The sequence below is a fragment of the Anguilla rostrata genome, chromosome 12 (genome assembly GCF_018555375.3).
Source record: "Anguilla rostrata isolate EN2019 chromosome 12, ASM1855537v3, whole genome shotgun sequence".
Classification (NCBI taxonomy): Eukaryota; Metazoa; Chordata; class Actinopteri; order Anguilliformes; family Anguillidae; genus Anguilla; species Anguilla rostrata.
In genome coordinates, this window is record NC_057944.1 from 12,396,201 (window position 1) to 12,423,870 (window position 27,670).

The window sequence follows — 27,670 nt, forward strand, 5'->3', positions numbered from 1 at the left end:
TGAATTCCCTTGCTGAAGCAAGGCCCGGTGCAAAGCTGTCGATCTGAAACGCAGCGAAGCATTCAGGTGTCTGAGGTGTCTGGAGCGGGGCGGGTTCGATACGGGCTGGCGGTCGCCGAGGGCGCTCTCGGAGAGACCCGGCTTTTCCAGAAGCCGTCGCGGCGCAGTCCTCGGAGAAACGGGGAGGCGGCCCTGTTCAGGTCGTGTATTGACGGGGCTGTCGCGTGGCTTGTCCTGCTTGTTCTGACTGCCGATGCGTGCCCTCTGGGTCCGGTGGCCAGTAACCCCGCGGGCCAGCGCATAAATGGATTTAGCGTCGCGTGGAGAGCGCCCTCCCTGACTGACAGAGGATACTGCGGGAGTGGGACCGGGCTTGCCCTCGCGATTAGGTATTACTCTGCGGCCCCTGTGCGGCTAATCCTGTTAAAACACTCTCTCAGCGCGTGGGTGGGACCCGGGGTCCGGTGTCGAACCCAGACTGTGCCGGTGCCTGCTGTGGCCGACAGCCCTGCAGAAGGATGCATAATCGCCCGTAGGCTTTTCCGAGAGAGGGGGAGAGGGGGAGGGGGGGGAGGATTCATTCGGCCAGCATGACAGCGATTACCCGAAGATGCGAAATAAATCAGAGGCCCTCGCGGACTGGGTGATGACTCCGCGCATTTGTTTGTGGTGTAGAGCGCAGCGCCGAGGCTTGCCGTTGGAGTTATATTAATCATGCCTGTGAGAGAGGAAGACCAGGCCGCCTGGAGAGCCTCCCTGTGTACGGGCAGATTGGGTTCACAGGTGTGAGTCGGGACCATATGCTCAGATCGTGAGGGACTCGTGAGACGGACGCTCGCATTGACCTTGTGCTTCTTTGGCTCTGCCAGGTGTCAGGTGTGACCCCCCTCCCCCCTTGTGATTGGCTGAGATGGATAGGACTGAGATTCTGATTGGCTCTTAGCAGGTTTACGCATTCTAACGGCCAAGCACAAACCTTTTCCAACAGTCCTACTAGCCTTGGACAAAATGAGAAATATTGGAAAGAAAAAAGGAGAGAAAATAGTCTGTTACACAGACATTTGCTGGTATGACGTGAACACAAAGCACATTGCCCTTTCCGTCTTTTCAATTATATATCAACAACAACGAATTGCAAAGAAGTGTAAAGTATAATTCCACAACAGGCCGCTGCATGCCCGTGGCACTGATTGGGTCCTCCTGGATGATGTCACCTGTCCTGTCCCCCGTTCACAGGTAAGCGACGGAAGTGTGACGGTTCGGTCGATCCACCGCGAGGACAGGGGGGCCTACACATGCCGCGCCCACAGCGTCCAGGGAGAGGCCGTCCACACAACCCGCCTGCTCGTTCAAGGTAACGTCTGTCTGTGTTTTTACTCAAGTTCCTCCCCTTCCCCCTTCCTGCTCTCCTGCCCCGCCTCCAGTTTACATGCTTGTGCTCAGCAACTGTGGTGCCATTTAACCGTAGTTGGTTATCTATGGTTAACCGTAGGTGGTTATCAAGGATTAATCAATTTTTACACTAGAGATAAGGAGCAATGAAAGCTCATTAGGAGAAATGACACTAATGTACAGCATATTTACTAAAGTTCAGAAAGTTGTTCATTTCTGTGGCATAGAGTGCTCTCTGACCTATGACTAATTCCGACTGTGAAATGATTTGTATGTCTGAATATCAGATGTTGACTTAACTGGCTACATTTAGAGAGTGGTTAAGCCACGTAGCATGTAAACTAACAACATTAATGATAAAGCAAGTGCACCTCCTGTTCTCTTGAGTTCATCAGATTTGTCAGTTCTTGAGTAGGTGGGGATGGGAAATCTCAAGCCCTCCCCCCCCAGCATGTCATCGCCCTCCAGTACCTGCAGCTGTTCCCCCCCCCCCCTCCTCCCCAGACCATTACATTACTGCAGCTTCCAGTAAGAGTGGAACAAGCCTTTCCGCAGATAAAGAGCTGAGATCAGATAAGGGGCTTGTACCCGATACCTTTTACATACACGGGGCAGCCAACTGTAATGTAGGGCTTACATGCACCGTGAGTTCAGTGGGCTGATGGGATACTTTATTTTTTCTTAACAGCTGTGGAGATCAGACATTACCCCCTCCCCTCCCCACCCCACCCCTCCCCCAACCCATCTGTCTGCCCCCCCTCCCCCTCTCTCAGCTCTCAGCTCTCTCCTCAGCACTCTGCGATGGAATGCCCACAGCCCCCCCCCCCCCATACACCCACTGTTCCTGCAATCCTCTCCCTCCAAGATTGCATATTGAACTGCCATTTCATGCATTGTTAGCCCTAGGCATGGGGGGGACTCGGGCGCTTGATTGTAATCTGTGGCGGCGATCCCCATCTCACCTTCCACAAGGAGGGGGGGCTGGGTCAGGCCAAAGTCAGAGCCAGCACGCCTGTGAAAGAACAGTCCTCTCTCCACATCCATCCCCATGCGCCGCGGCCTTGACTTTCCCCACCCGTGCATGAGTGTCGTGTCGTGTCTGTCAGCCTGCATTGGCTGGTGTGATCTGAGCCAACTGTCTAGTTCCTAATTCATGAATACAGGGCAGACTACTGAAGAGGTCACATTGGGGCTTTCCATCCTGCTGAAACTGCTGAATACTAGATGTGTGTGGATGTAATCTCACCTGTCCCAGTGCTGGCCGTGACTGTCAGACACATACCAGGAGGATGCACACCAGGAGATCAGTAGAGCGTAATTGCCCATAGCATCACTCAGGAGGAAGGGTTTGGGTTGGTGGAATTTTCCTTGTTTAATAACTCAAGAGAGGTCAGCTAATTTGGTATAGGGCCTCCAACCTGCTTGTGTTAACGCCACATGAACTGTACTTCTCTGCCACTTCAGCTGTGTGGCTCAGCTGGAGGACTACTTCGTGAAAGAGGTGATGATGGTGGGTTTTACGCACTTTGCTCTCCCAAACTGACAGAGCAAGATGTCTCGATGATACAACTGAATCTTACAAAAGTATAAATATCTCAAAAAAAATTACATTCCAAACCATATTCATTAAAGATTTCACTGAGACGTTGGTCTGGGTTCATTCAAAATTTTTCCTTAGCATTGACTTCACTCAATGCAAATAAACACGGATTACCACATTTACAGTTTTTTTTACAAACATGGCTTGACAAGTTCAGCAATTACTAAATATGACTTGCCAAATTCACTTGTTTTTGCGAAGAACACAAACACTAAACGTCTATGTGTAAGTCAAATTAATTACACGTTGCATGAATCCAGACCAGGACTGCTTTTGTACCTGTATTCATCTTTAGCAATACTGGCTGGTCTGGACTGTATTTTGATTACAAATAATACACATTTCTGTGAGGTCTCTGTTCAAAATCCAATCAGAAATATATATATATTTTCTTTCTATGGTAACATTTTTAATTTTGCTGTAGAAATATTCTGCTTGTTTTTTTTGCGGAATGGGAAGGAATATCCCTGAGGGAATTACAGCAGCTGCTATTCAAACATCATTATCCATCATTACAGCGCTGTTGCAGTCAGAGAGTGGTGTTGCGGGCTTCAAGCTAGGCTACCTGCGTTTGCATGGCGGCCCTACGCGGGTAATAAATCCTATTGTTAATGTGTAGCCTCACACTCCTCTGCGCTGGTCTATTGAACGGCCCACTTCACGCCCCAGCTCGTTCTCCACAGGAAATTTCTGTTTTAAATTGATTCTCGCCGAAATAGAGTTTTCATTCCCCCTGTAGGGTTTATTGATTCAGGCTCATCCTTGCTCCCTGACAGAAGTGTTGGGGAAGGGGGGTGTGTACTTGATGAAAAGATGTCACTCAACTCGATATATTTTTTTACAGACTTGTGAAAGTGTGTTTTTTTTTTTCTTCCTGAAACTAAACCCCTTCGTGTCTCTTTTCCTCTTACCAACTCCCCTCCCTTCCCCGCTTTTACAGGACCGCCATTTATTGTGTCTCCGCCCGAAAACATAACTGTAAACATATCCCAGAATGCACTCTTCACCTGTCAAGCAGAGGCGTATCCTGGCAACCTGACCTACACCTGGTTTTGGGAGGAAGATAATGTCTACTTCAAGAAGTAAAGTTATGATCGGGTTCACTACTGTTTCACTCCTCCTCCTCACCTCGTTTCTCTGGTTGCCATGCATGTATGGAGCTTACCATTCATTCAGTGCATTACTTTAATTACGATATGTCAGTTTACAATTTCTCTCTTTCCTAATTAGATCAAGGTAAAGCGGACTCATTTGAAAAGATGACATTTGTTGGTGTGTTTTCTTTATCTCCTTTTTCTTCTTCATTGACTTCATCTTCTTCTTTGCATTATTATCTTTATTGTTTCAGTTGAGACCTCTATCCACTCTATCCAGGGTTACTCATGCATAAAATCATTAGTCAACAGGCAATTAAGCAATTAGTTAAACAACATCAAGGAGCACGTAACAGTTGTGTTGTGGGAGGAACAATATATCTGTAATTATAAATGATAAATTACAGATGTAAAAATGGCAATGGTAAACATGTACATTCGTTTCATGGTCAGGGATAGTGAGAAAGATAAAGCAGGTAAACATTTGTTGTGTAAATAGCTGGGTCTTTAACAGACAAAGAAATTATGAGATCTGTAAGGATTGTGTAGTCATACTGCGAGCAGGAATTTTGTATTTTTACAGACTTTTATTTTTTGGTACATTATATAAGCCAAAAGCATCCTTCCTAAACTTATATTTCCTATCCTGTCCTTTTTTGCTTTCTGTTTAAAACACTTTACTTAATGCTTGCACATGACTGAATAAAATAAATTAAAAATTTTAAAAAAGACATTGAAGTATACTTACTTTAATATACTAGCATCATGTTTTGTCATAGTCCAAAGGCCAAAGAATGTCTTTGGGAAATTTGGATAGGGAGAAGGGATGGATTCATTTAAGATAATGGTAGGGTATATGTTTTGGAAAATAAGTGATCTTGGTGAGACATACCAGGGGCTAAGACGGGGTACAGATTGAAACATACCAACATTCAATACCCCGAATTATACGGTTTGTGGCGTAAAAACAGACAAACCTCCAGATGAACCTGCTTTCACCTTGCCGAGCCTGGTGCACTGTGCACTCTAGAAATACTGCTTGTTCATCTTAACGCAGCGTGGATTTAAAAGGGCCTATTTACTGTGCGGCTCCATTGAAACACAGAAGTGGAGCCTGGCAGGACCGCTTACTCAGCTTTTTTCCCCTAATTCAATTACGGCTCACTTTTTGATTCCCTCAGAATAAAATATATAAATAAACAGGCCTGTCTTTACACGTGTATTTAACGCTGTCATTAACTGCGGCAGTGTGGAGCGGCTGAAGTCACGTCCGGACAGAGGACGGCCAGTTGGGACTTGTCTGGCCCTGATGTTTTTCGTTGGTTTGATCGTTTTCATTGACGTTACAAAAGGAAGGTCACTGTTCTCCACCTCAGGCAGTACACCCAGTCCTTTTTATACACATGTATACAAGTTTGTGTACAAATGTTTATAATTGACACACAAGTAATTGATGCACGAAGGCTACTTTTATAGAGATAAAATTAGCTGACAGTGACAGGTGGGAACATATCTTAATGTGGATTTTTATTTTTTTAATGAACAGACAGGAGAAGTCTGAGCTTTTATGACTCCATAGCAATAATGTTATGTTGATTAGCATTTCTGCCAGTAGTTAACATTTTCAAAGTAATTGATGCATACAGTGTAACAGTCGTTTGGTGTAAGTAGAATTAGTTACAGTAAATGATTAAAAAATTTGCTACGGTCAATTGACTTTATATGAGTCAATGGTTTCATGGTTGAAGTGTATACCATTCAAATTAACTGTTTTCCATATTTAAGGGGAGTCATCACAGGTGAAAAGGGTCATTTTGGCTGGATAGGTCAAGTTTGAGATATTATGATATTTACAACTGTTGTACAACCACTGTAGTTTCATAAAATATCCAAAACAATAATCAGAAGCAACTTTAAATGGTTAATTTTGATGTGTTTACACCAGCCACGTCAAGGATAACCAAGCACAAAATTAGCTTTATCACCCATTTTCCCTAAATCACATATTTCAGGTTTTTCCCAAACTTAACTTACCTACATATAGCTACCAAATCTAACGTGTAGCTTTTTAACCGAAATTGCTGGTAATTTTCTGTATCTTTTTTTTGGCTATATTTTGTTATTTCTATTTTATGGGATATTTTATGTGGAAAAAATGTTTAAAAATATGAATTTTTTGGCATGTGCATAGGGCTATATTAAATATTCATCAGTTAAACAAAGTTTTGTAAAAACCCCTCTGCATATTACCAGCTATTGAGTTATTCATCACATTGAAAGAGAAAAATGAACTGTGACTTGTTCCACTGAAAAGAAAAAGTGTTTTAACTAATATGCAAATTTGTACTTTTATTTATTCATGAACTAATTTGCATATGGTGCTAAAAAATAAATAAAAGTCATAATACAAAAAATGTTTGCACATGTGTCCACATTCAAAATATAAAATGTCATTTTGATTGTAGGAAAGGAATTATTTCCCTCCTATTCACCTGTGGTAACTCCCCTTAATTCATTCAGAATTATTTAACAGATGTTCCAATTGAGAGAAATGTATTGTTAAATGTAAATAATAAGAGTTGATGAACAGCAGTGTAGACAGAACGTTTTTGTGGAAGTTTAAACTAAGTGTCATTGCATGAATGAAATCTCTTATGAAAGTGCCATATTGAAGGGGGATGAAGTAGAACAAGGCAATAATGAAAGTGATACAGGAGACAACAAGCACACACTGTGCCAGCAATCAAAACCGGCTGAAGTTCAGTAATTCTCAAATTAGCGCTCATTTGACTTGAACGTGTCAAATATTCTGAGTGCTGAAAAGTAAAAACAGTTCTGATCATAGTGAGAGAGCCAGAATAGAATTGCATTTATCTCTAGAATTAGTTGTACCCTTACCTTAAATGGTTTCTCTCAAAAATGTTACAGATCTCAGAAATACATTTTTTTTAGTAAAATATTGTGTGCACACACACACGCGCTCACACACATACACGCTAACACACACACACACACGCTCACACACACTTCGCTCTTGCTCACCATATTGAACGTTAGACGTGGAGACGCTCAGGCTGCTTTCGCACTCTGGCCCCTCCCCCTTTGGCAGGGTGTGTCATCACCCGCTCTGCTAAGTCTGGTTAGCACACGTGCTGCCTGGAGCCCCACGTTCTGACAGACAGGCGATGTTTCCCCCTCCCTGCTCTCCTGGTCAGTGACAGACAGGGTGGCATTTGGAGACAGGCCGGTTAGCCCCTCTGCAGGTCAGCTATTTCTGCAAGGGCCCTTTGGCTCCACAGGCTATGAGCCGTCACACTGGACGCTGGGGTCACTGTCTCCTGTCACATCCCTCATTTTGGCTCTGTGCAGAAAGAGCACCACCGTTCTGCGGTGGTGAATTCACCCTGGCATCCAGACGCATATGGAATACTGTTATGGAAGCAAATATGGAGGCAAATATAAGATGTAGCCTATCGTTAAATTTAAAATGTTTCTATCAATGAAACTGCTCTCAAGTTTTACTGTTGAAATTTGAAAGCACTTTGATTTTTCCTGTGATAATTGTAGTACAGACCTTGGCGACACCAAATGACCCTGTGGCTGTACCCTTAGCCTCAACTTTCTTTGGCAGAATATGAAGTGTTTAATTTTATGGGGAAAAGTTAATGAAATCTGTCATGTAACAATCCGCGAACCATTTCTGAAGTTTCCCCTTGTATTAAACCCCTGCACCAAGGCAGTCGGTCGAGTGCTCCTGTCAAGCCACACACTGCCCTCTAGTGTCCCCTAGTTTCTTTTTTTTTGTTGTAATAACTGTCCTGGGTCTGTCCAGTCTGTATTCATTAAATACAGGACTAGATTATGTCACTCATGCAGTAATTAAGGCACAGTCTAATAAAATATTGACATGAAAAATTAACTGATTTCTTGAAAATAGATATAATGTGTTTTAGCTTTCCTAGTTTGTGTTCACGCTTTGTTCCATAAAGTTCATACGTTAGGGGGGGAAAATATATTTATATGCTCTATTCATGGACGTAATATTTCAAACATTTCTCCGAAATGCATGCATATTATTTTCCGTATACAGTGTGCATTGCTAATATGTGCCCTGTGTTTCTCCCCGGCAGTGACCTGAAGCTCAGGGTGAGAATTCTGATTGATGGAACCCTCATCATCTTCCGGGTGAAGCCCGAGGATGCTGGGAGATACACCTGCAGCCCAAGCAACAGCCTCGGACACGCGCCGATCGCGTCCGCGCACCTTACCGTCCAGTGTGAGTGTCCCCGCTCGGGCCGTGTGGCGCCAGAGTCATTTTCTCTGCTTCATCATCCATTTCGATGGTTGGTCTGCTGCTTCTTCTGTTGTCTTAATGTGGTCCATAATATCCCCCCTGTGGAAATATATACTGTAAGATCCTCAAGCATATTTTTCACATATTTCTTTTTTGTTTCTACGTGCTGTGCGGCACCCACAAGGACAGAAGGTTGACGGTCGATGTACGTGAAATGAGCCGGGTGCAGTCAGACCCTGTTTATGTATTCAGAAAGCCAACCGGCGTCTAATCGGGATTTTTCCTGCTGGACCGATGCAGCCTCCGTGCCAATTCCGGTTGTGGTCCCGGGGCGTGGGGGGGGGCTACTGGCTGCAGCTGTGCGTTCGCGGTCACCTCGCCGTGCCCCTGCTCGGGGGCTGCAGATTGGAATGGCCCTTTTGTCCCCGGAGCCGCCAGGCGGGATTGAAACGGCGACCTTGAGCCCGTTAGCCATCCGCGGCAATCCTCCCGGCTATCGCTTTTGTCTCTTCTCATCACGCATCCCGGGGAGCGAATAACGGCTCGTCGCGTAATTTATGTTATTTTAGTTTTTTTCAGTAAGCGTTATAATTATGTCCAATCAAAAGCGTTTTATCTTTCTTTTTTTTTAACACGGAGTGTGACCTTCGCATGTTTTGTCGCAGTAGAATTAATATTTGTTTGAAATGTAGGCTTGAAGGATTTTAGCTTGTTCAGATGACTGCGCTCTCGGCTGTAATATAGAAGCAGACAGTTCAACATTAAACATGGTATCCAGGCTACCGTAAGCCCCCCCCCCTCCCCCGCCAGGCATGACCTGTCTCCTCATTATTCATCCTCCATAAAATTCCGTCTCTCCGGACTTGCGCTAAGCTGTGGAAGTGAGAGAAGCCTTTAGCATAAGCGGCCCACGGTTAGGGCCTTTGATCCGCCTGTCTGCAGGATGCTGGTCATTTGCGGCTCATGTTTGGCAACTTGCCTTTGAAGCAGAAGGATGCAGATTTGATTTGATCTTCTGCCCTTACTTCTCCAAAACTCGCTCCCTACCTCACCCCCCTCCCCTTCCCTCCCCCCCACCCCCAAAAGCACCACTGCAGCTGTGCTACAATTCTAAGCGTATCAGGGTACGCTTTTCTGGAAAAGTGAGATTGTCATGCATGGGATAAAATATGAAATACAAAAACAATTTATATTTCGACATAGGAAATCTATAACATTATTATATAATGGACTAATTATCGTTATTGATATGCATAAGTTCATAGATGGAACCTTGTTTGGTGAATAATAATTAATATACAGTATTCTATAAATGCACTATATGTTTCCACTTTTTAGGTGCGACCGCAGCTCTAAAGCTCTGTCTGTCAGTCGGTCGGTTGTTTGGTCAATTGGTCGGTTGGTCCACAAAAAGTGTCCCACCACGTAGTGGCCATAGTTTTCACCCCAGGCGGCTGATATTTGGCATGGACGTTGGTCATGAGCGAAGGTAGAGCTGAGTATCTTTCAAGGTCGATTGACCAAGAGGGGGCGTGGCAATGGGCGTGGCCTATCACAAAAAGGCGCATAACTCCCGAATGGATTCACAGATTTGCACAAGATTTTGTGGAAAGGTTGGTCACAAGCCAAAGAAGAGGTCACATATTTGTGTGAAAGTGTGTGCGTGGATGCATGCACACATGGATGCATGCGCGTGTGCGGTCGCAGCTATTGCGGATTCGCGCTTGTTAAGTTGTAAAAAAAAGAACCTTTTAAATGAAACTTGGGACAACATTCAGTAGTTGTTGGAACACTTTAGATGGAATGTGCTGGGATGTAAGTCATCATCATAGGGCCTTAGTCTGGGACTGTGTTTCTCCTGATCGGAATCATATGCAGAATCCAGGCTGGGATGTCTCCTGACGGGAGGGAGGTGCAGCCGAGCGGCTCTCGCTGCGCAGTGATGAGGAGATTCGGGAGGGCGAGCGTCCGCGGCCGCCCTTCACCGGAGAGCGCACCTGCCTGCCAAGCCCGCGCGCTAAATAGCCGCGCGCTCTCCGCGCAAAGTCGTTAACGCTTCACTTTTCCGCCCTTCTGCTGAAGTCAGTCCTTTCCGCCCCGCTTACTAATTACGTTTCGATTTCCGAGTGTCGAGGAGGCCGTGATGGATTGCTCCTGCGGGCGTCTTCCGCTTCTCCTTCTTCTTTTAAGTGGAGCGATGTGACGCCGAGGCGTGGCTCAGGCTGTGTCGCCTGCACTCGTGCCGGATGTTAAAGACACTTCAACGGTGCGAATACTCAAAATAAATAAATAAATGAAATAGTACAAAAATAAAGAGTAAGAAAAGGTGACGTAACCTATCGCTGCTGGTGAGAAATTTTTCTATTTTGGATGCAGCTCTGCAGTTTCTTCTCTCTCTGGCATAAGCTAGTCTCCCCGCTGCAGTGCGAGTGTGAATATGTAAGTGGGTCAGCGAAAGCTCAGGGAGTAACTCAAATTTAAAAGTTCATAATTAACATAAGTATAATTAGATTTTTTTTCCGCATGTTTCGAGAAAGGCTCTTGGCAACGGGGTGCGTGGTCTTTAATTAGACCCGGGGATTAGACTATCTTTCATACGTTGGTTCAATCAAGTGAATGGTGCCGTACAGGTAGATCGATGCGATCCCAATCGCACGTGTGACTGGGGTTCTGGTTCAGTTCTCTGCGGACGAACCTCCTTGGAAACCGGGCCTCATCCCGTGCGCTTTATTCTGCTCTCAGGAGGATTCCGTCCTCCAACGGGTGAACCCGATGCTGCTTTCAGAAAACGTTTTATTCCTGTACAGTACCTGCAGAAATGCAGCTACAAAAGCAAACCCTTACAGGTTTATTTAAACTGAGAGGCGGTTCATGGACAACTCCAGTGAGTGCTTCTGTCAGCTAATTTTTTTTAGGCCAAGCTTCTGCACACACTGCTGTGCTGCACCTGTGACATGTTTTTTCTGGATTTTGTTTCCCTTCAATGTTGTGGGTACTCTGACTTGCAGGCATGTCTCACAGTTTTGTCTGTGATCTTGAAACATATTTGTACTGTATGTCTGCCCTGTCTCACATGTTTATCGTACATTTTCATGTTTGTTCTATTTCAGCATCTTGACAAACAGTGCTGTAATTAATCTGTGTAATTCAGTTTGCCTTGCTTTTTCTTAAGACTTGCGACATTAATTTCCCCCGTTTGCTCTGTTTTGCATTTTGACCGACGACCGACGACATTTTGTTTTTGTTTTACGTTGACCTTTTGGGTTTTTTTTGCTGTGTTCTGTGTTTTGACGGCCGTTTTTCCTCCAGACCCTGCCAGAGTCGTGAACATGCCGCCCGTCATCTACGTCCCGAGGAAACTGCCAGGGTTCATTCGCTGCCCAGCGGACGCCAACCCGCCCGTGACGCTGGTCAAGTGGGAGAAAGACGGATACCCGCTCAGAGTCGAGAAGGTCCGTCTGTCAGAGAGAACATTCATTTCTTCTGTTCATTCATTATTATCATGCACGCATTATTTTGTGTTGCAGTCTGCTACGCTGACGGAACACGATTGGTACTTGTCCTCGGTTTCTGAAACTTCTTTTCAAATCTTTTAAGACTGTAAATTACAAATAGAGTGTTCGTGATTGCTGTATTTTCTACCACATGATCAGATATCATATGAAAACTGAACCATTTGGAGTATCCATTCTAAGGCTCAGTTTCTGCATTGATAAATTGTCTCTTTATGACAAATCCATGAAGTAAGCCATTTTACCATAAGCATACATTATTCCCAAAGACATGCAAGTTACATTTATTTGTTTTTATTTCAAGTGACTATACCAGTAGGTATGACAAGAGAAGCCAAACACCACAGGCTGTCAAGAATTTTTTCTGACAGGGTGATTTCTTTGACTCCCAGTACCTGACTATTTGCATAAATTAAAATATTTTTCCATTTATTTTCTGAGCTTTTTAGTCCTCTAATGACCTAAAACCTGCCCTATTTTCATATCGCTTTCAAGTGACATATCCTCTTCCTGTGCGTCACTGCAAGACCGCGAACAATCGGGTGCAATTATCCCACCACCTGTTGTGTAAATCATTCAGTTGGAAAGGTCACATTTCACATATTCCTTTTTTTCTGTGGTTTGAGCTTTCCAGACACAGTTCCTTCCAGGCTTTCTTCCTCTTTCTTTAGCAGTAATAGCACTGTTACATTCAATTAAATGAAGCCCCCGTCCCCATCCCCCTCCCCCTACCCACGCAGTACCCCGGCTGGAGCCAGTTGGAGGACGGGAGCATTCGCGTGGAGGAGGTGACGGAGGACTCTCTGGGTACCTACACTTGTGTGCCTTACAACATCCTGGGCACCATGGGGCAGTCGCCCCCCGCCACCCTGGTGCTGATGGTACGGCCGGAGTTTGGATTTACTTTTGCCTCTGCGCCTCATCTGTGTCAGAGCGGACCGGAGATGGACTAGATGATCTGGTGGTGTCCAGAAAGTCCAGACATCAGGGAAATCCACTGATTTCAGCATCAGTGAGAAACGTCTACGGCACAGCCGGTCCTGCTAAATTAGATCCAAGTCTGACAAAAAAGCATGGCATTCCTTAAGTAAATAAATGCTTATCCAGCATCCCGTTTGTTTTAACGTGGGGAAAAAACAACATTCATTTTTATTTTTGACAAACCATGTGGAGATATTGTGTAACATCATGCATGCATTGCTTTAAAAATTTAGAATTGCTATTTCAAAAGCAAGAAATGTAATCAATAATTGTTTACTGTTATTAATAACTACGTAACTTCTCTAGTTTGTAATGTGTGGCCAGGTTTTGCTTTCTTTTTTTAAATTGATCATCCATTATTCTGCCAATCAAGATTATGATATTATGTTCAGGACAAAGTTGTATCTCTTTGTAGTTGAGACATGGCTTCCTTTGTCCTTGGGCTGTAGAATTACTTGTGAATGGTCACAGAATGGCTTTCTGGGGGTTTCAATTATTTTGAACCCATTTCCAGTGGCCACAGTGTAAAATGGGTACAGTCCCTTGAGGTATTTGCAGGCGTGACCCTCTGGGACGGTGACTGTGTCTCTACCTCGGCTGACCCCTCAGGATCCCCCCTATTTCAACGTTCGTCCCGGGGGAGAGTACCGGCAGGAGGCCGGGAGGGAGCTGGTCATCCCCTGTGCTGCGTCCGGAGACCCCGAGATCCCCACCATCATGTGGAGAAAAGTAGGCTCTACCGAAAACGCACCATTCCACCTCATCTGTCCCTCTGCAGGACACCCGTCTCCACCGCGGGGGGCAACTGCATAGCCTCTGATGTAGCTCGCGATGTTGGGATGGATCCTGAAAGTTCAGGACACTGTTGATAATTTAGTGAAGAATGTTAGCTGTTCCACCCAGTCAGGCTAGTTTGTCCCTTTTTGTTGAAATTGTTAGTGCCCCTTGTGCAGTAAATCTCAAGCCCTTCTCTTGCAATTCTTAGTACCCCTTGTGCAGTAAATCTCAAGCCCTTCTTTTGCTATTCTTAGTACCCCTTGTGCAGTAAATCTCAAGCCCTTCTTTTGCAATTCTTAGTACCCCTTGTACAGTAGGTTGTCTAGAACAATATTTTGCATCAGGTCTGAAAGGCATTAGAGCGTTATGAATCAGTATTGAAACGTGAAACAGGCCGCTCATTTCCCCCTGCGGTCCGGAGCACGTGTGGTACCCACCCGCTTGTCCCCTCACGCCTTCCCTAAGGTGGGGAAGCCCAGCAGAAGCCAGCACACCATCCTGCCATGCGGCAGTCTGCAGTTCAGCTCCCTCAGCAAGGAGGACCACGGGGAGTGGGAGTGCGTCGCCACCAACGTCGTCACCAGCATCACTGCCAGCACCCGCCTCCTCGTCATCGGTACGGTCCTCCGGTGTCCCCCAACACCCCCCCCCCCCACCCACCCTCGTCCGTTTGGCACCAAGCGCACGCATCCGTCACCCTGGGGCATTGATTGAGAGGTCCCTCTTGCATTGCGGAGGTTGGGGCGAGGGCCGTTTGATGACGAATCGTTCTTAATTGCGTTCTTTAAAAAAGAATCTCCCTTTCTGTGTGACGCTGAGGCTGCGTAAGCTCCATCCGGGCCCTCTCTCCCCCAGGCACAAGCCCACACGCCCCCACCAACATCCACGTCTCCGTCTCCACCACCACGGCCAACGTCTCCTGGGAGCCCGGATACGACGGCGGATTCGAGCAGACATTTTCAGTCTGGTACGGCCCTGTGTGAGTCATCCCAGCACGCTTTGCCTTTTCCGCTTCTTTCCTGATTGTGTACCTGCTGCTGTGAGCCTGGGGTGTCATTGGGAGCGGGAGGGGGAGGGGGAGGTTGTTGGGGGTGGGTTTGGATTTGATAGATGCTAGCAAGAATGAATTCTGTCTTCTGGCATCCTTGTGATACATTTAGTCATTGGCAGTTGAATATATTTATATATAAATAGTACAATATATAGGCCTGAATTCTGACAATATTCTTTTGTAACTTTTGTTAGATGTGAAGAAAATAACGAGAGCTAGTGCTTGGTTTTAATTGTGAGTCCTATTAAGCCTAAATCCAGTTTCACATGCGGATGGGTAACCCCAACCATGTTTGTGTTTCAGTTATCAGAGCATTTTGGAATTTTAGGAAAATGAATTGGGGTGAATGTTCCCTGCATGCACATTTGTCCTGTTTCTTGTGTCCTTGGAAAACTCTCCTTAAGTCACGTGGCACATTGCAAGAACAGTCTTAAATGTTCCTCAAGTGAACATCTAACTATGCATGTTGGAAATGTTACACTTTCAGTGATTTCTTCGGGAATATTCTTACACAACATTCAAATTTCTTTGGAAATATTCTTACACATCATTCAGGATGGTTCATAATTTAGGTTTTCATGACTGAATGATAGCCATCAGGGAATGTTTCCAGTAGTTATTTTACGCAGCGTGCCTGGAATGTTTTCTTTTTTGGTGTCTTTGGCAGAACCAATAAAATGTTCAAAGGGGAATGCTCTCATCATAACATTGTCAGAACCAAACAGTAATCTGAGCAGAATCTTCCCCAACATTCTGGCAATGTACTGTATCTGGGACTGTATTTATCATTATATGAAATTTTAAACTCGTCATTGGTATTGCATGATGACTAATGATGAGATGTGTATCATGTAATACAGGACAGACAATAAATGCCTTAATCGTTCCACAATGGCGGCCTACATTCACTTTAGACAGTGCACCGCACATCACTAGTCTTCATTCAAACTGAATAGCGCTTTGTCAGAGCAAGTGTGCTCTTGAACAGAAGGAGGGTTCCTGCTTCTTAACCTTGAGATTTGAGGGCGCCCACAGTTTTTTAACAATTCACTGTGCCTGTACAGGGCCATAGGCACTCAGATAGAGGCTTGCTGTCCACCATGACACTTCTGGGCCACTGCAGAGATTCGTATGAAAATATTTCCGCAGTGACATTATCAAACATTACTACATTATCGTTGCAATATGCCTGACTGGGGCATTGTTATACATCGCCGTGTATATGGAGCACCTCTTCATGAGGAGAAAATGTTGTGCCATTCTGTATAATTAGCTTGCACTTTCAGAGTGAGGCCCCCATTCAGAATCATGACACTTGCGCGTGACTTAAAGGCTAGGTCACGCACCATCGTCACGTGCATTAACGAGACAGATTATCTGTCTGTTGTTGCTTCCAGTGGAAAGAAAATTGAATTTAAACAGGTTTTTTTACACTTGACATCCAGCCATATTAACAAAGGTTTTTGGGGGCTTTATAGAATTGAAAACAACAGGACTTATAGGGATTGTATTCCCATTGTGCCATTTCGTGTGGCTTTTATTAGGAGAAAATGAGAATACGCTTTCTTTCTTCTTGCTGTACGAGGCTAGCATGCTGTGCACGTATGCTGTTCAGTCATATTATCATTCTTCCTTAGCCTTGCCTTTCACAGTGACAGACTGCAAACACAGAATTCTGTATTTAGAAACAGCTCCAAAGCTGCTGTTCAAAATGATAAAAGAAGATTGGATGTCAAGGACTACAATGGCACCATTTTTTTGCGGTACAACATTGACTCGATTACATATGTTTTTGCAAAATGTTTGATGTGTTCGTTCACACACGTGCACAGCCTGATTCATATGCATTAGTGAGGGACCTGGCTATTATCTCTGAGTTTATTGAATTGACTTTGTGGGCAATTATTTCAATTTTCCTCCTAATGCATTAGGAGCTGATTGTGGGTCAATGTTGATAGGGTCTGTTGAAGATGAGGACATTTGACTGAGTCCTCACGAAGAAAGTCACCTACTGTGTGTGTGTGCGTGCGTGCTTGTGTACACGTGTGTGTGTGTGTACGTATGCATGTGTGTTTGTGGGGGGAGGAGCATTTACTATTGCGGTGCTGGGAGGAGATTTAACTTAAAACTGCGTAATGTTTTGTCTTTAGTATTGCTGTTTTTTTTGTTTGCTTTTTTGGGGGGGTGGGGGGCTTCAGGACTACTAAAGCCAAGTTTGTCCCTCTAGCTGATATAGCCCAGCCTCATAGCCTCTGCTTTTACCTACGCTTTACTGAAAAGGTCACGAGGTTCTCACAAAGCAGGAATGATTTCCTCCACTCCAGCAATCATGTCTGCCCGGTAGAGTGTTAGAAGGGCGTGGGGCAGCTGAATACTGAATGAGGGTATCTCACACGCAGGCTGGGCTTCGTTAAACACGTCTGTGAGTGGCTAAGGAGCAGACATGTTTGATATTTGTATCGGACTTTCTTCGCTCAAACAGGAATGTCAGGCTGAGACCTTTTTCTTGATTTGACACTTGTTGACCTCTGTGGCGATGAAGGGGTCCGGACAAGGAGATGACATCATTAAGTAAAATAGGATGCATACTTCGCAGACCGTGAAGCCAAAAAAAAAAAAAAAGAAAGTATTTTAAACAATTGTTTTGAAGCTAGGAAACTCCCACACCGGATGCCCATTTGCCTGAACCCATTCACTGCGAACCCAGGGAAATTTAGAATGGAGCCGCTTATAAATGCTAAGTGTGCAGCCATTAGTGAGGCTGTAATGAGGAAAATGGCGGAGGCTAACAGGCGGAGGTTTGAAGCAGTTTCGTCCTCTGGGCTCTCCTGACCATAGAGAGGGGCCGTGGGGTGGGCAGTGCTCCTACACAGAAAAGGAATAATGAAACATCCTATACAAAGCGTGCTCACGTTCTGCTTGACCCAGCCTCACCCTACTCCCACTCTCTCTGTCTCTTCTGTCGGTTTGCCAGGAGCTACAAGTTTGAATCCGCAGAGCCTTAGAACACATTCCCGATGAGTATCAGTGTCATGACTATCCCATGTTTTTCTCCTATGAAAGTGATAACCAGTTTTTTATTTATTTATGGGAGTTGGGTAAGGGCACTGTGCATATTGAGCCATTTTTTTTTTTTAATTGGGATTTACGTCTATATGATTGATAATGGAGTTTAATTGGTAAACGGTTGCCATTTGGTGTATTATATAGCCTATTTATTCGCTGGAATGTTATACTTACATGTATGACACAAGCTAGCCGGTAGAATGCAATTTAAATAAATCTCAAACATGAAAAATGTTTCACAGTGTTTTGAATGCTTAGAGAAACCAGAACACATTAATTGAGCCCTTCCTGTCTCCATGGATGTAATTTCTATTGACATTATTAGAGTAATTGTTATAAAGGTTTTCCGATTTTGTCTACAAGGAGGCATAGGTGCTTGTTTTGTGACCAGACAATCGCATCTTTGAATGGGCGGTTGATTGCCAACAATAGTCCTGATCTTGATTCACCTTTCATTCTGAACTATGAACACAAGTGAACTGCACTTACTGATGTGAGTCACCTCGTATCTGAATGATTCATTCTTCGAGTGGCTTTTTATAAAAATGATCTTCCCTACTGGGCATGACCTTTAAGGCACAAGTGTTCATTTGTAAATTCATTTTTAAAAAGAGCTGTATAGGAACTGATTGAATCTGACAAGGATACAAATCAGATGTCGTGCCAAAACAGCCGAAACTGAGCTTTTGTTGACGTCACTGTCACCGTGATGGCGGGGGGGGGGGTACTCATCGCCCCCTCACTGTTGGGGACAAAGGTGCAATTTGGAAGAGCTGTACGAGCTGCAGGTGACGAGGACTCAGAGTCCCCCCGCTGCTTTCTGATTGGAGCAGACTGCAGGGGCGCAGGTGAGGGCGGAGCTGCTTCCGTCCTTCAGAAATTGCAGCAGTCAGACTGACTGAAATTCGCTACACAGGAAGCAAGCCGGCTTCATGCAGTTTTATGGAGGGAAATATGTGAATTACAAAATGTCAGAACATCAGGAAATCTCCAGGAGAATGGTCACTTACTAAAGAGGCTAAAACCTTTTAGACTGCTGGATGATTATGTAAGATTGGAAAAACAGATAATGAATTAAGCCATGGCACTAGGGGAAACCTAGTCTTTATAGTAATTGCCATGTTTTTTATTAATATTTGCACATTTTGAAGTGTACATCAAATGGGTTGGGATGGTGGGGTTGTTTCAAATACACATAAGCATAGAACCATTAAAAACATATTTAAACATGGTCACTGCATTGAAAGATGATTACATACATATCGAGATATATCTTGAATAAAGCTTCCTGCATATAGCCATGACTGCTGTGACTGCATTGAGTTATAGCCTGAATTTAACATCTTATCCAACATCTTGGGTGTTTCTAGGTAGGGCTTTGCTCTTTAAGCCTTTCTGAAACACCTTGACAGGAGTTCGAATCCCGCAGCATCTGAAGACAGTCTCTCGCATGATCATTGCCGGGGGGTCGACTGTCCTTCTCAGTCCATTTCACCTTGTCAGTCACAGTAACGCCGCTGTCCGGTCGATGTCTACACCCACGTGTGGTCTTTACCGGCTGCAAGCTTGCTCGTCATTAACTCTCTGAATGCCTTTCTGGCAAAACACACCCCCCCCACCAGGGATGTAACACATTGCTGTCGAAGCCTGGCAGTCAGAGACTGTAGTGAGTTAAGATGTATTCTCGTCTGTGATGCCTCGTCGTTTGTTGTCAGAGAGTAATGAGGTGGGATGAGACGTGCCTTCGCACGTGCGAGTTTGATGAATTCTGCGGAGTGGCGCGGTGACAGTAAGCTGTCTTTGATTTGCTGCGGTCGTTCATCCCTTTCCCGCTCACGTGCATATCTGTCTCGCTTTACAAGTAGCCGTCACTGAATATTCAGTGATAAATCATTTGCAATCTAGACTGTGTGATGAATAAAAATAACAGCGATGGACTGCATTAATAAGTAGCTTTCATCTTAAAGATCTTAAAGAGGGTTTACAGTGAAGAGGTAAACCCTCTGGGGGGGGGAAGATAACGTGAGAGCCCCCAAGTGGGTGTAAGACTTTGGTGCATTCCTCTTCACTGTAAACCACTTCAAGATGATAAGATGAAAGGCACTTATTAATGCAGTCCATTGCTATTATTATCTATTATTTGTATTTATTGTACAGTGCATATTACAAACAACTCTCAATATATATTACATTTTATATTGAGTGTGTGCTTCTTAATTTGTCAGCTTTAATAAATGGCTGCTTTGAATTTCTGAAGGCAATATGACTAATTAATGATGCTACGTATGGTTTACATAGTATGCGCGTAAATGCATGTGTAGCTATATTAATCTTAATATAGACATTTCCAATTTTCCAATATTTATAGGAAATCAGAAGAAGCCTTCGGAAGAAGTGATTATGGGAAAGTAAATAACAGTGTGTAGGGAATTTTTAAGTTTACTCCACAGCTCCCCCTTTGCAGATTCCTCTTCTTGTTCAGTTCATTCAGTCGTTTGCTGTATTTATTTTATATGAATTATTTATTTGACGTGCGTGTGACATATTGCGAAGGGGAAGCCGTTTGAAATAACGGTCTCCTCCCACAGAAGCCTCGCACGAGCGTCTTCCGCGAAGCGTCACCACAGCCTCGCGCCCCTCCGTCGCGTGCTACGCGCGCCCGTGTCTACATGTCTCTGGATCGCTCCGTAATGTGAAACGGCCCTTTGATTACCGTCCGGAGCCCGTCGCTCGCCGGCGGTCTGCGGCGGCCGCGGACACGGCTGGGGCGTTAGCTCAGAGTGCGCGGCCGCGCGTGGCGGTAATTCATTTCTCCCGACGCACTTCGTCGTAGCCGTAATAGCGAACATAAATCGCGGGCGACGCGCAGTATATAAACGGAACGCGTGCCGCTTATTCGCGTGCGCACGCAGGTCTCGTGCTCCCAGTCAGCGGTCCCCCTGTTTAATAATGCATGAGCGCGTGGGCAGGGGACTACAGCCATGAATACGGGAATATAAATCGTATTATTACGCCGGTGGAGGTAGAACAGATGGCATGCCTCGCGCTCCTTCTCTGTGAAATGGTATGGGAAATTCATTCCGTTTCCCATCAATATTTGAAAGTGCAGACCTCTCTCTCTCTCTCTCGGAATGCTAAGGTGTCAGCTTCTTTGGCACAGTTCTTTCTTTGTCTGCTTGGCATTCGGCAAACGTATATGCAACGATATGAACTGTTTCTTGTCTACATGCCTTTTTATATTTCACATCAGAATGCTTCGGAAGACATACGTCTCTCAGTACACTAAAGAGTGACTGTATTGGTCCTGGAACATCAGTCCTTGCCAGAACTTTGGAGTTGATCTTGTTTGCCAGGGTTTCCACAGTCGAAAACACTTGAAAATATTTTCTGCCTGGAATGTCACTGAGAAGTCACAGAATCTTGTCAAACATCCCACTGTCACTGAAAGTTGCTACTTCCAAACTTTATGTCATATAATATCAAGTCTTGCAGTCACTGTGTTGATTTTAAAAAGAATTGGTGGGCTGTCATTGGTAGGCTGCTGGATTGTTTAACACGTTGAGCTCTCAAAACGTAAAAGTATTTCAGTTTCACATTATTACTAATATAGCAGTAAAAAAGAATCCTTGAAGATAATGCAAGTGTCTTTGGGGTATCACTGCACTGTCAGAAAAAGTTTTCACATGTTGCGAATGAGAACCATAATCCATGCATTTGGATGATCCAGTTTCTCTCTTAAATTGTATCAAAACATTTTCTGTAAAAAAAATGTAATCTTGCTGTATGCATGAAAGGCAATTCTCTCATAACAGAATTTTTGCTTGTGTGGTGGTCACGCTTGCTTACTGTCGAAAATTCAGCCAATGACATACCTTCCCAGCAGTGTCATTGCTCAAATCATCAAGTCCATCAAAACATAAAATAAGAAGATGTATCCAAATAAATAAATTATTATTGTTATTTTTTAAATAAATAACACACATTTGCACCTGCTCCATGCCCACCTACATTATGGCGTGATCCGGGTGGATCTGTGCCCCCTTGGCTTGCAGGGTGAAGCGGGCGCAGTTTGGGCCGCACGACTGGCGCTCGGTCGCCGTGCCCGGCGCCCGGAACTGGCTGCAGGTGCAGGGGCTGGAGGCGGAGACGGCGTACCAGTTCAGCGTCCTGGCACAGAACAAGCTGGGCACCGGCCCCTTCAGCGAGGTCGTCACTGTGAACACGCTAGGTGGGTGTGGCCCCGCGCCTTCAGCTTCCTGTCCGTGTCTGTCGCTGAACACTCGAAGCTCCCGGGTGGCTGAAGCTTCTCGCTTCAAGAAAACCCCTGCCTGGGTTCACTTTTATTTAGTAGTCCGGTAAATTTATGTTACAGTAATGGCTGTACCTGCCACACTGATTTGTGTTGGCGAAAAGGTATAAGACAAATGTTAATTGAATCATGATGATTGGTCCCTGGTCTTTGATGGATATGGTATCAAAAGGGTCATGTCTAGTTATAGAAAGTGCCATTGGTATTGCATGTTGAAGCCATACTATGCAGGATTTATAAAACAACCATGCATCTCTGATGCACTGGTAGTCTCTCTTTGCCGAATCCATGCGCTCCTGCCTGTATTTCTTCTCTAAAGTGTGTTTGAGACATTATTGGGTGTGGTGTGGGTGGGAGGGGTGGGTGTGGCTACAGAGCCAGCGGGGTGTGATCAGGTTTCAGCAGAGCATTTGTAGCTAGCTAGGTCCTGCAGAGCCGGAGGCGAAGAAGCAGAAGTACAGCAAAGTGAAACAACAAGCCAACTGGGCTCGCTCACTCAATTGCTTTTCCTCGATGGCGACAGTTATCGAAAAGTGGAGACATAAATATTTAAACAACATGAAAGTGGATATAAAATATAAAAACCAAGCTGAGAGTCAGGAAAGAGGGTAGAGGAGGAGACTGCTTTGATTGTAAACACATGACCACAGCTAGGTTAGAAATCTTGCAAAGTATGCCTTTCACCTATTTCCAACAAATGTACATTTCAGGTGTGTAAGCATGTCGTTTCTCTGTCGCCCACAGTATTTCCTATAAGTACCCCTGAAACACTGGTGCTGCTTACCCCACCAAGGTGCCTCACAGCCAATCGGACACAACAGGGAGTCCTGCTGACATGGCTCCCTCCAGCCAATCACACCTCACCAATCAACCATTACATCATGGAGTTCCGCCTGGTGGAGAGGTGGGATGTCTTAGATGATGCAATCCCAGCTGGAGAGACTGAGCTGCTGGTAAAAGACCTTGTCCAGGTAAAGGTGAAGTGGTTCATCTGACAACACCTCACTCACACAGGCCAGCAAATTACACACAGTTAAATGGAAAAGTATTGGGACAGATGTGTCAAATTGGTTTTTCCTCCATATTAATCAAATTTGTTTTTTTTGTCAAATTTATCATTTATTTCATGTGCGTGTGCTTTTAATAGACATTGAACTGTATTACAGCAATGACGTCCAATTACCCAAGCCAGCATATGCATTGCGACAAATGACCGGCAGCTGTTTCTGATTTCATAGGTTTACCGTATTACTCTAATCATTTATAAACGGAGAGATGCAAGTGTCAGAGTGCAGAAGGACCGCTGAAGTGTACAGGAACACCTTGTCCTCCAATATTCAGAGACATGGCCGCAAACCCGTTGGATGGAAGTTTGTCATGCAGTGAGACACCGATCCAAAGCAAACAGAAAACCTAACCAAGGAGCGTATCAGGACGAAAAGGCATAAGTGTTAAATGGGCCATCAGTCAGCAGATTTAAACCCCGTTGGACATGCTTTTCACTTGCTGTAAAGGAAACTGAAGGTCAAACCCCCAGCAAGCACACAGCGACTGAAAGAGGCAGTGGTAAAAGCCTGGCAGAGCACCTCAAAGGACACAGCTGGACACAAATTTGACACACCTGCCCAAACACTATTGCAGTTAACTTGTACTTATGGAATTTGCCATTTGAAGAACATGGTCTGATAAGAGGTGGTATTTCAAATGCATGTTGTGTTATGATTTTCTTATTTGAATTTAGGGTTTCTTTCTTCCTGTCAGCTTTCTCCTGTTGTCAAATAACTTGATTTATTTTATTAATACAGAATAGCCATCTCACCAGGAAAAAGGAAAATAGAAACATTAAAATGTTTGCTGATGACAACAACAATTCAGTCTTGTCTTGCCTTGTCACTTTGCCCATTGTCTGGAGAGCACTGATCACAGAGTCAGGCCCAGGGCTTGTTTAACAGACAGAACGTTCTGTTCCATTTCAAATGTTCCTTTTATCGAACAGGAAGTTCACTCAGAATAGTTTTCCTACATTTAGCAACACTCCTCGGCCGATGATTCATGGATGTGTCATGGGAGCGGGAATGTTGGTTCCGCTGTGTTGGTGTTGGGGCCACATATCGCGACAAGCTAAGGCCTGTGATTGGCCGCAGTATAAATCGCTCTCTCATTCGCCACCCTGTAGAACAGATAGTCTGTCCGGTTTTTGGTTTCAAACATTCACATAACATGATGGTGCTCTTGAATATGCAAAATTTATATATATATTTATATATATATATATAATGTAAAAACAAAAAGGCTACAGTTGTTTCACCAGAACTTTACTACAATACAGTACGAAGTTGCAATCATTTTGTGCTAGCCTGTTAAATATAATAAAAATATAATAATAATGAATAATGAGATGAATGTTATTTTTTATTTTAATTGTCCTCTTAATGTGTGCTAGAATACCTCAGTACGGCCATTCTAGTCATGACAGAATGAGTGCAATCCCCTCCCTTCCTCTTTCTCATTTTAGGAAACCGCAGACATTTCCTCTCAATCCTACAATTTTTGCTTATGGGTGTGACAAGAACAAAGGGATTCTATCAGACGTGCTTCGTACTTGCTGTCAGCTTGGAGCGTAATTGTACTGCATGATGAAAGACGCGAGTTTCAGTAACACGTGGTCGGTTTTGCAGGACTCGTGGTACGAGTTTCGGGTGATGGCCGTCATGGAGAACGTGGTCAGCGAGAACAGCAACATCGTGGGAGTGTCAAGTACAGGTGAGGCCGAAATCCTGATTATAGATCCCACTGCAATAAAGCGCGTAACCTGCGCTTAAAACTGACACTGATGCATCGCGCACAGCAGAATGCAGCGTGTCAAATCACATTTGAGTGATGTGTCCTTCATTTACCTGTGGAAATTTCGCTCGCCAGGACACTGTGTGCCATTTCACTGGCAGAGACAATGGCACCTTAAATGCGGTAATTCTGTGCTATTGTTCTGCAGTGCAATTGCTAAAAATAAGGCTCGGAGAACAATTTACTCGAGTATGTATATCTCTGCAGCAAAAGCAATTACGGTGTTTTTTTTCTATTCTTTGCTGCCTCCTGCTGGCCACAAATGTGTTTACATTTAAAGAATCTCGAATCTCGTTCAGCACAATGTGTTCTCCAAGCTTTAAATACTTGCAACAGCCTATACTCTCGTTAAAGTACGCTGTTAGTGCATGCACACGAAACAAAATGGTGGAGACAGTTTTCTTTTTGTATGAATTTTCATGTGTAAGACATGCATTCAACCATACCAGCAGCTATACCCTGCTCCTGCTGAACGGCTGAAGCTAAGCAGGTGTGGGATTGGTTAGTAATTGGATAGGAGACCTTCTGTGAAAGTTGCTGCAGTAAGTGGTGTTAGTTGGCCCTTAGGGGGCAATCTTCCTTCTGGTCAAATAAAAACCCCAGTGCCCCAGTGCAGTGATGGGGACATTGCTGTAGGAGTTGCCATCTTTCAGATGAGATATTAAACCGAGGTCCTGACTCACTGTGGTCATTAAAGATCCCATGGCACTTATCGCAAAGTGTAGAGGGTTCCCCAGTGTCCTGGCTAAATTCCCAACCTGGCTCTCTCAGTGTGCCGCTTAATTATCCCCCGGTTTAATTGACCAAAAATCGTTTTCTCCCTCTCCACCTCAGCTGATGTGTAGTAAGCGTTGTGGTGCAAAATGGCTAATCTGCATCACCCAGGTGGGTGCTACACATTGGTGGTAGTTGAAATGAGTTCCCCGCTCATCCCTGTAAAATGCTTTGAGCATTACCAAAAATAAATTAATTAAATTAGAAATCGTAAGAATAAAATTCTTATAATGCTTTGCTGGGAGAAGCATGCTTCTTTACTCAGGTGAGGAAGAATGGAATAAAATCCCAAATTAAATGAAATCCTTATATGCCCATATTTTTAATAATTTTGAGAAATCAGGTGATTGCTTACTTTTTGACTGCTTTTAATGTTGCATGTGTACTGAGTAGCTTACAGGCTACACCCTTTTCCTGTCAAGTCTTCAGGACTGGAAATAAGTCATGTGACTTATGTGATATCCTAGTATATTAAGTACCATTTTCATGTCTGTGCATTAAATTTTAACTTATCATATAAATTCAATAAATCTGTTATTATTATTATTATTATTATTATACAAATATCATAATCATATGCATACCATACCATTCATTTAGTAATAATATAATGAAGTAAACATAATATTTTGTACTAATAGTATGCTAAAACATCTTTTGTAGCCTGCTTTTTTCATTTTTAAAAGGAAGTGAATTGTTCATTTGAAAGAAAATTTTGATGCATACACAGTAAGCACAGGATACGTTGTTCAAAATGGAAGCACATCATTCAAGAACCGCACTCCTTCCCCATCAGTTCAGGTTCCGTCCCCCTGATGCACATTTTGCATGTCCCCCTCCCCAGATTTGTTCTCCGCCCCGGAGATGGTGGACGAGGGCCTGGCGCGGCCGGTGGTGGCGGGCATCGTGGCCACCATCTGTTTCCTGGCGGCCGCCATCCTCTTCAGCACGCTGGCGGCCTGCTTCGTCAACAAGCAGCGCCGCCGCAAGCTCAAGAGGAAGAGAGGTGAGGCCCCGCCCACAGAACCCCGCCGCCCCTGCTGACTGACGGCTGTTAACGCCTTTCCCTCATACCTTCTCCCCCAGAGAGTGCGCCCCCTGCTGGGTACTGTACAAACACCACCAGTGACCTTTCATATATTTTGGTGCAATAAATCTAGTAATAACTGCTTGTTCCTGTTTGAACTTCAAGCTTCAGATTCAGTCAGTGTGAAATAATGTGTAATGGTGGAGTAGAGAGACCTGTACAGCCAGGGTATTAATAATGAAATTTCACCACTCCCACAGTGGTCAGAAGTTTTGAATAATAACTCCTGGGCCAGGTTTCTTTCGGTAGCTGCAGGGGCTGTGGGACAGCAGAGAAACAGTGAGTAATTCTGAGCCGATAACTGAGATAAAGACTGGGCCTGGGAGCAGGTTTGTCAAACAGGATGGATTCACCAGCCCGAATGAGGCGGTAGTCTGAAAGGACAGAATCACCATAACTGAGGTTACCCAGCATGATTACACACCGTTACTTGCTTTTGAATATAATTTCAGCGCAATTCAAAAGGCCCGTCACAACATACTATAAAATGGAGTGGTTGCATTTTTGTTCACCACTCAGCATTAATGCATTTTTTCAAACTTAGCTCTAAAGGTGCAAGTTATATTGATAGGTATTATATGACTGTAGGGGCTTCTGGGTGGCTCATTCATTTATGACACCATGCTGTGTTGCAGTAATGAGTCCCATTATCCAATCCGGGCTGTGTCAGTGCCGACAGGGACCAGTAGCTCCATAGGGCGATGCGCAATCGGTTGCCCAAGCACGACTGCATGTCGTATTTGCTTACGGAAGGTTCTCCTCCATCTCCACTCTGTGCAAGCTTGGTTGTAGTCTGCGGTGTGAAAAGAAGCAGCTGGCAACACCACGTGATTCAGAGGAGAACCGTCGATGTCCGCACACTCGTCTGCAAGAACACGACTGCGGTTGC

General features: G+C 44.5%; 1 protein-coding gene across 8 annotated transcripts in view; it reads left to right on the forward strand.

Moving 5' to 3' along the window:
• The window catches only part of igsf9ba (immunoglobulin superfamily, member 9Ba), a 103,937-nt gene that overhangs the window by 61,182 nt on the left and 15,085 nt on the right, over positions 1-27,670 (forward strand). For 6 of the 8 annotated variants that reach the window (XM_064301834.1, XM_064301836.1, XM_064301840.1 and 3 more), the window contains exons 5-16: positions 1,237-1,354; positions 3,933-4,074; positions 8,217-8,362; positions 11,690-11,832; positions 12,633-12,773; positions 13,483-13,602; positions 14,116-14,266; positions 14,506-14,629; positions 21,820-21,995; positions 22,821-23,047; positions 24,755-24,839; positions 26,539-26,700. In XM_064301834.1, coding sequence (XP_064157904.1) covers positions 1,237-1,354; positions 3,933-4,074; positions 8,217-8,362; positions 11,690-11,832; positions 12,633-12,773; positions 13,483-13,602; positions 14,116-14,266; positions 14,506-14,629; positions 21,820-21,995; positions 22,821-23,047; positions 24,755-24,839; positions 26,539-26,700 — 1,735 coding nt within the window. The remainder of the gene's footprint in view (positions 1-1,236; positions 1,355-3,932; positions 4,075-8,216; positions 8,363-11,689; positions 11,833-12,632; positions 12,774-13,482; positions 13,603-14,115; positions 14,267-14,505; positions 14,630-21,819; positions 21,996-22,820; positions 23,048-24,754; positions 24,840-26,538; positions 26,701-27,670) is intronic. The other 2 variants (XM_064301835.1, XM_064301838.1) reach the window with 1 other exon arrangement.